We start from the raw sequence: 9,404 nt of genomic DNA on the forward strand, positions 1-9,404 counted from the left end.
GTGTGTGTGTGTGTGTGTGTGAGCCGGTTGAAAACAGAGAGGACCCGAACTTAACAACAGGATTCATGACATTGTTTTATTTCAAAAACACATCATTTAAAAGTCACAAGCCTAAAGACTTGATGCGTCACATTCAACAGATGAAAGAAGAATCACACAGTGAGGGATCACAGAGTCAATATGAGTTAGGTTACATGAAGGTAGCATAAGTGGTATAGTATTTATTTTTATATTACACACTGGTCACATTTGTTGACCCCCCCGAAACACTCCTGTGACCCATCCGTGAGTCCCGACTGATCCACGCTGGCTGTACGAGGATCAAAGTAATACTTGAGGTTATAATTACAGCTGCTGATCCACAAGAAAAGACATCGGAGCGTCTGACAGATCATAATCATTAAAGCTGCAGTGGGAGGGAGGTGAGGGGGCGCTGATGTGTTCTCAGAGGGTTCTGCACTGTGGGCAGAGGTCACACATGCAGGTCAGGCATCACTCCACATCAGCAGGTACACATTCTTCAATCTCTGAGACCAACCGGTGAGGGAAGAGTTTGTACTGCAACCATGTGGGCTCTGAAAAAAACAGAAAGAAAGTGCACAGATTATGCAAAAGTCCCTCTCTGGTTCTCAAACAGATCATAGTGTGTGTGTGTGTGTGTGTGTGTGTGTGTTACACATGTACCCAGATAGCATGCTGGTGGCTGCAGCTTTCCATCAAAACAGGTCTGAATTGCAGCAAAGTTGCACTGGTGACGAGGGTGTTTGCAGAAGAATGTCACATTTTTCCCGTGAGGAACCATGGCATCTGTAACGTCAAAGGGCCAACGCTTCTCTCCACCAATCACCACGCGGCTTCTTTCAGCAGGGATGAGACATCGACCTGAGACATTGATTAACGAGGAGTCAGAAGTATGCGCAGATTTGTATTTGTGTTTGTGTCATCTCCAAAACACACTGAACATACACCGTAAAAACTTGGTTAAATCTGTAGTGTGTAACTTTTCAATGTAAACGATAAGGTCTTTTACATTCAAACCAAATGAGTTTACACACTGCTGATTAAGCCTCCATCAGCTCCACATGATTCTCTGTTTGTATGTAGAGCAGCGTTTTGTTTACAACTGGAATGACAATGCGTTTCCTGTGATTGGATTGCAATCACATAGCACCTGACCACTTGCCAAACCACTTCAGGAGGTGGCCACAGACACTTTGTGACCAGATTGAACAGAAGTGTAAATACAAAGAGGTTCGATGCGTCTCCTCTGCTTTCTACTTCTTCCCCTACGTCGAAAAGCAAAGAGGAGTCCATACAATAGCGCGACTTCCTGTGCGACGTAAGGGGGTGTGTGGGAGACAACTGTGATCGGATAGCAATTGGATCGCGATGTGGATACCGGAGACACATTAATTCCAGGTGTAAATATCTATCCGATCGTTATCTGATCATAGAAAACACATTCTAGGTGTAAGAGGGCCACGGTGATGTGTCTTACATCATGAATGATAGAGCGTAGGCAGGAACATAACAACTACACTGGCAAAGGGAAACAGCAGCAAACTTTAGGTTAAGGGATTAACCAGTTCTATGAAACAAAAGTGAGGTAGTGAGATACTGATGATCAGAAAGTTCTGCAAGCTCTCCTGAGGCCTGGGGTAAGTCTGGGTGTGTAGCAACACTGGCAGCGATGTGGCACAAGAATGTGCACACTGTAGCTTTAAGAGATCCCTCCTTTTGAATGCATTTAATGTGAGATTTAGTTGCTTGTGATATGAAGCAACTTTCTCTGTTTTACCTCTGCAGTGAGGGGGTGATTCACTCCAGCTGCCATTCGACAGACACGTGACCTTCTTGGGTCCATCCAGGAGGAAGCTTTTTTTGCAAAGGTAGTGAATGTCGAAGCCAACTTCATATTCAGTCTTCTGGACAGCCACCACGTAGCCGTGCTCCACCTCTCGAGGAGGCAGACAGTACACTTCTGTGAGAATGATAGACGAGCACATTATCAGGAACGTACCATTGAAAACATAACTCACCTAGTCCAATTATTACCCAACATCTCCTGAGTCTCTGAGCCATGTTCAGCTATATTTAGGCATTCAATAAACATCCTGCAAAAATATCCCCATTGTAGAGCAGGCCATGCAATTCCAACTTTAACCACAAGATGGCAGAATAATACTACGAAACAGAGCAGTGCCGTTAGAAAGTTGCATTTTCGTAGATGTGTGTGGGTTAGGGAACTGTCTGTCAACTTTCACTCTCACATGATCCACACACACACACACACACACACACACACACACACACACACACACTCACAGGTTTACAGCTATTCTTCATGTGACATCATGTGCACTGACGTCTGGACAGCCTAAACAAAATGTGTAATCCCAAGCATTGACCATAACAAGATAATGCATAACCTTAACCTTAAGCTAACCACAATTCACATCATCCAGTTCTTCAGAAATGAGGCTCTCCCTCACTAGGACCAGGTTTGTCTCCATAAGGACTTCTGGACTGTACAGTCAAACTTACTTTTACAGATGGGGTGAGGATACTGCCAGGTCTGATTATCCTGGCAGAAATTCTCATTGCTCCCTATTATCTGGGCTCTGCGGGAGAGAAAAGAGAGAGCGTAATGACGACAGATGGTGGAGCGACATGGACAATACTGACAGCTAAAGAGCATCATCTGAATGAAACTGATGGAGAAAAAAGGTGTAAATGATTGCCGTTTCCCACTCTTTCAGAATGTCTAAATGTTGTATGCACAGTTGGCTGGCTGACACATTCACTCAGGCTCATCTTACCCAGTGTGATGAGTCAGTGTGGAAAGAGGAGTCAATACAAGATTAGACTGTAATGACCCAGTTAGTTAAGGGGAGAGACTGTCAGCAGGGAGATCAAAATGAATTCCCCGCCATTCATCACTCATTACCACTCATTCTTCTACACCTCTCCTGCACGAAGGCTTCGCTGCCTCCGTTCCTACCTTTCAACCATTTTCATGTTCTCAGAGGCTTTGCCCACGCACTCGCAACATTAGCCTTCCATCAACCTCCCCCAGTCTCACCCAGACATGCAGCTGTAGCGGATGGAGGTTCCTACAGTGGCATCGCCCTGGATGCTGAAGGTGCTGATGACCTCATCAGGCAGAGGGCAGCTTTGGACATCAGCGGCTGCTTCAGGTGACTGAGATTCTGAGGGACAGAGAAAAGAAAGGACACAGTCACAGTAAATGAAAAACTGTAAATAAACTCAGACTCCAAAGTTCATGACTCAGGTTGCATAAAATATTACAAATGCTGATGTATTAATGCACACATATCTTCAAACCATATAACTCTATTCACTATTTACACCGTTGTGTTTTCTTCCTAAAACTTGAAATTAATATTTAAAAAAAAACAAATATTTTCACGTCATTATCACATGTTCTGTTTGTATTTGGTGAGTAAAAGTACATTTATTTCTACCTTTTTGTTGATATTAAAAGATTACATGTGGCTGTGACCTGTGGAGGAAGCTACTGATACATCTAAACTCATCAAGTACAGTCTCTTGTCATGAATATTAATAATACAATATGGTATATTTCTTTTGAAGATCTACCCAAAGGTAGGCAATTACAAAGAGCTATACTTGACCAGATACTGCACTATAAAATGCTGCTGGGAGGACAGAACATGTCACGCCGTTGCCTCACTTGACTTGTACTAGGCAGAGTTTCTCTTGAGTTTGTGACCCACAGAGGCGTTTCACTCAGTGTGTTGTTATTTAAGTTGAAATAACTCTTCTTAGGTAATAAATCAAAGTTCGACGATCAAGTGAAACATTGTCCAACATCTCTCCTGAGCTCCCTGCTGTAACTGTGATTGTATAACACCAACACCTAGCGCTGTTCACTTTTGGAAGCTGGAGTACCTCACGCTTGTGGAAATATAAATATCAAGAGTGGTGCTCGGAGAGAGGCTGGAGCGACCCAAGCACCATCGAGCTCGGGGGTTTCGGAGGTGAACACGGATTTGAAAGGCAGACACAGCTCTTGCCTGAGGGCTGTCTTAGGTTTCTGAAGCAGAACAATGTTAATATAAGAATGTAAAGGGACCTATGGGAGAGGGAGAGTGTTCGGCTGCAGATGAGAGCTCAGAGCTGAGTTCTGTTTTCACATACCGCCCTTCTCCTGCCTCGTACTGCTGCCACCCACACAGGCTGCAGCACCAAACTGCTATGAAGCAGGTATATCATCATAGATTCATCTCGTCAGGAGAAGAAAACAACGAGACAAAACTGTGATTTTGAATGAGTCACGCTATTAAATGCATCCCCTCTGATTGAAACGTATGATATAAAAAGGACCGAGCAGGCACCATACAAGACAATTGCTGTGTTTTTATATGCAGAGACATATGTATACAGCACTAACTAAATAGCCCAGAGCTGAGTGCTTGTCCTTGGCTCTCACTGTAGAGAGAGAAAGAGAGAGAGACCTTATCAGAGGCCTCAGATGGAAGAGGATGAGAGGAGAAAGAGATGAGAGGAAAAGAGGATGAGAGCAGAGGAGAACAGGGAACAGAAAGGCCTGGAGCAGCATGAGCAAGAAAGCTCTCTGACTCTCCTGACTGTGATCTGTCGCCCACACACACACGCACACACACACACACACACTCTGTGACACTTGTGCAGTCCCCCCCACACACATACACATACACTAATGTACACAGGAAAAAATCTACCTTTCTGCCTCTCTCTGGATCACACACACACACACACACACACACACAGCATTCACACTCGCTCACACTCACACAGTGTGCACATGGCTCTGTGCCTCTTTGACAGTGATCTGCCACCCACTGCCTCTCAACAGGCATGAAGGAGCGCAACACACACACACTCTAACACACATGCAAAGGACACACAATACAAACACTCTCACACATTCAAAAAACCCACCTACCTTCTGCCTGTGTCTCAGCAAGAGGAAACTCTACAATAGAGACCCAGAGTCCCACCCCCCCTCCCCCTTCACATCTTTGAAAAGACAAAATGAGTCTCATAGGTGAGAACAGGACCCAGCTGTGTTGATGACTCTTCGGAAAGCAGGTTCACTGTGACACCAGGTGTGAGATTAGCACGCAGGATGCAGGCCTTAAAAGCTGCATGATGTGTCTCGTGCAGACAGGCCGAAACAAGCAAACGAGTGCATTGCACAGCTTTTTGTCAAGCTCCCGATTATTGATGGCTTCACTTGGCGTGCTGCTGTGCACCTTTATGGCACTGTGGCAGACCATAATGCCGCACAGCACGGGAACACGCTGTGTCGTTTGCGAGCCACCTAGTCAGATTTTTGTTCTATATTTAGAAAGACTTTTTAAAAAAAAATGGAATTTTCCTCACATGATCATCTCAGAGCACAGTGGTGTTGCTTGTTCATGAACATAAATCACAGCAAACTCAGCTGATTTCAGCTGATAATGAGTTTGTCTGGATTTGTTTGCAGGTCTGTTCTCACCCCTGTCGACTAGATAGGTTTATATTCACAGTTAATTGAGTTCACAGGAGACTTATAGCACATAAAAACGGTAAACACAAGACGATTCTAACCACGTCATACTGTGAAATACTTGAAACTGTGTTCACGGGGTTGTAATTCACCTCGTGATATCATTCTGGCTCTGTTTGTAGTTTTGTTGTAGGAAATATGTATTTCTTTGTCCTTAGATAACAACACAGCTTTATAGAGGAGAAACATTTAGTCTAATTTAAGCTATGAATGGACCCCAAACCATAATCTAATCCATAACACATGAACAAATGCATGCACATACTGATTTAGCAGAAAATATGGATTTGCGACACGTACTGCACACACACACACACACACACACACTCGTGTATATGTAATCTAGGTGCACATATACATGTGTATTCAGCTATTGTCTCCTTAATTAACTTATTCAGCAGCTCAAGATTAAATTCCTGAGACAGCCAATATGAACGAATGAAGCGCTGGTTGCTATGACGATGAGGAGAATAGTTCCCAGTAGTGAACAATGTCTCAGTCGACACAATCACAGAAGGTTATGATTCATTTAGTTTGTCTCTTCTCTGTGTGTGTGTGTGTGTGTGTGTGTGTGTCTTCCATAAACACAAACACTAACAGTTTTGTTTCTTCTTTGATCCTCTTTGAATCACACACACACACACACACACACACACACACACACACACACACTGTGCACCTGCTGTCTTTGAAGTGATATTGAATTTGAGAAACAACACAATCACCACAGCCTTCCTTCGAATGCTCACTGCCTGTGGTTTGAATCCATTGTTAGGAAGAGACCTGAAGTGATGGGAGACGGAACATTTTTATGATTGACTGTAACCCACCTGTGCAGTTGGGCTCATCCCCACTCCACTGTCGGTCACCTTGACAACGGCGAATGGTGGCATCCAAGCCACTGGGCAAAGTGTATCCAGGCTTGCAGCGCACTTCAAGCAAGGCAGAGAAGGAGTGAGTGGGAGAGAGGAGGTGAGCTACCGAGTTTTCACTGGAGGTTAGAGGCCAGGGACAAGTACGACCTAAGAGGAAAAGACATTATCCAGAGGGAGGAGAGAGTGGAGTGAGAGTGGGAGAGGAAACAATTCTCAGAATGTGCAGGAATGTTCCCTTGTACAAAGGAAATGAAATTGTTAACACTAAACCCACTTTAAAAGAGCACTAATGAGGTTGTGGACTGGGATTATGCACAGTGCACTCTTTTATAGTGCACAAACATAATAAACAGTTTGTGCTCAGTGTTGTCATGGGGCACTTTTTTTTTTGCAAGGCTTTAATTTTGTTTTCCAGGACACACACACACACACTGGTTTACATGACTTCAGAGGACATTGCATTGACTTACATTCATCTCCTGGAGACTTAATCTAACCTTAACCATAATTACTACTGGCCTAATCCTAACCCTTAAAATGTAGTAATTTACGTTATGGGGACTTACTTTTTGTCCCTATAATGTGACTCTATAATGGAACAGATTTGGGTCCCCACAACATAAGTAATACCTGTACACACACACACACACACACACACACACACACACACACACACACACACACACACACACACACACACACACTGGTTTTGCATTCTTTGTGTGGACACTCATAGACATAATACATTCCCTGGTCCCTTATCAGAACCTTATCCATCCCAAGTAAATGCTTTACCCTAACCCTAACCCAAACCTAATTCTAACTCTAAAACCAGGTCTTCTCCCCAAAACCTGTTAAATGTGTGCTTGACAATTGGTCCACACAGCCTATGTACATGTACACACTCACACACACACACACATCCATCCTTTTAAGCATTGCACTCACTTCCATTCAGTTTGAGAGCCTAAAATAAGAGTTATTCCTAACCTTGACCTAACCACAATTTAAATCTTAGCCCTAAACTTAACCAGCATCTCAGAAATTTGGCTCTGCCCCATTAGGACCAGGTTTTGGTCTCCATGAGGACTACTCTTCCTGACAAGGTCAGTGTTTGGGCCAGAAAAGGTCCTAAAGAGGTAACAAACAACAACAAAATCCAATCTCACACACACACACACACACACACACACAGATGTATGTTGGCACAGCTGTGTATATAGTGTTTAATGACTGAGCCCACAGTGGTGTTCACAGTGACAGCACACAAACAGTTACCTGGAGCCACACAGCTGAGACCACAGTGGCCGTCACACAGACACTGGCGTTTACTTCCACAGTCTCTGTCAGACTTGCAGGGCCGAGGACATGTCCTCCTCCTCTCCTGTCCCAGAAGTCTCTCCGGACATGACCCTGTCGTGACACCAAACACACTATCACACTGCGAGGCTTCCCTTTGTTTACTTCTATTCTACTCCGTTTGTGGCGTGTAAACTGAGATTGTGTTTGAAGGACGGTTAAGTCACTGTGGGTTAAGAGACGAGTAAGTATTTAGATAAAGTTTAACTCTGCATAGTTTCTCAGTTGATTTAAACAACATCTGTGTGTATTTGGGTTCTTACAGGACCCTGCAGCCCCCTCCACATTTCCATATGTACTCCATCGCACAAGATGAAACCGCATAATCTTACTTCTATTTTCGACACGCCCTCAATGTCCAGAATGTCCAGAATATCTGAGGGGGAGAGGCAGAGGCCGGGGGAGGAATAAGGGGGAGACTGGGTTCCCTCTTATTTTACATTTCCACGAATGAAAACATGTGTGCTACTGTAGTCATACTGCCTGTTGCACGTGATACCATAAACACACATGTGCTGCGCTCATGTAAGCATGAGCATGGAGACACGTACAGTACAGTACAGTACAGTACAGTACAGTACAGTACAAATATGATATTAGAAAATCTAATAATTGTTAGTGTGTGTTATGGAAAACCTAGAGAGACCTGTGGAGGTGTGTGAAATGTCAGTGATGGTGCAGCACAGATTATTCATTCACTGTGAGGGTGAAAAAAAAAAACATATTAATAAATTACTGATTTTTTCCAAATTCAATTTAGTGTGATTACATTTTAATATTGGCACTGTAGGCACAAAAACACACCGTTCAGTGTCGTCTTCTGTTCCACTAATGCTAATGTTATGAGTCAGTGCATCGGCCCTGTGCCCCCGACTGCATAATCATCTTTGCGTTAAAAATACATCTTAAATGACACTGCCAAAGGGCAGCGCTCAATTCATCTGTAACTTTCTGTGTGGCGTGTGAATGCAGCGGTCAGAGTGAGGGATGTGCAGCGTGTGAGAGGACTCACCTGAAGTCTGCAGAGACACTGTTCCAGTCAGAGCCCACAGGGAGAGCAGCAGCAGTGCACAGTCCATCCTCGCAGCCAGGCCTCAGACGATATGAGGGAGGGACGCTCAGACACAGCATTTTTAAACAAGGGGGGAACAAAGGGTGGGTGTGGGTGAGACAGGGGGCTGGGTGGGTGGGGGGACAGTGAAAGGGTACAGCTCAGGAACACACATCTGGTTCGCGTTGACTAGTAAAGTGAGGAAAATTCCAGTCTTAAGGACCTTTCACCCATTTATGGTGCGAGGGAGCAAATCAAGGGGATGACATGTGGCTTTTGACCCAACGGGCAATAAAACTGACAAACAAACAAACAAACAGTTAAGTAAACAAAGTGCAAACACCACCTGTGGAGGAAATTCTACATGATGTCATGAATGCAAAGCTTCTCCAGTGCATTGTCTCGCTCAACTTCAGTGACTGAAATGAATGTTTCTTATTCTTTCATAATCTACCTTTCATTTAGAATTAAGTGAAAAGTTATATATTCCAAATAAAAATCACTCACAATTCAGTGTCCAAGGAAAGAAGCATTGCAATATGTT

At 44.0% G+C, this 9,404-nt stretch overlaps 1 protein-coding gene across 1 annotated transcript; it reads right to left on the minus strand.

Moving 5' to 3' along the window:
- Nucleotides 1–62: 62 nt before the first annotated feature.
- On the minus strand, nucleotides 63–8,903 carry ntd5 (ntl-dependent gene 5). The gene is made up of 8 exons (XM_044033335.1): nucleotides 8,822–8,903; nucleotides 7,729–7,863; nucleotides 6,406–6,597; nucleotides 3,083–3,209; nucleotides 2,545–2,621; nucleotides 1,799–1,981; nucleotides 685–882; nucleotides 63–575 (listed from the first exon to the last, which is right to left on the minus strand). Exons 1-8 carry the CDS (start codon nucleotides 8,886–8,888, stop codon nucleotides 493–495), a joined length of 1,062 nt encoding a protein of 353 aa, XP_043889270.1. The 5' UTR covers nucleotides 8,889–8,903; the 3' UTR covers nucleotides 63–492.
- Nucleotides 8,904–9,404: the final 501 nt, after the last annotated feature.

The sequence above is a fragment of the Solea senegalensis genome, linkage group LG9 (genome assembly GCF_019176455.1).
Source record: "Solea senegalensis isolate Sse05_10M linkage group LG9, IFAPA_SoseM_1, whole genome shotgun sequence".
Classification (NCBI taxonomy): Eukaryota; Metazoa; Chordata; class Actinopteri; order Pleuronectiformes; family Soleidae; genus Solea; species Solea senegalensis.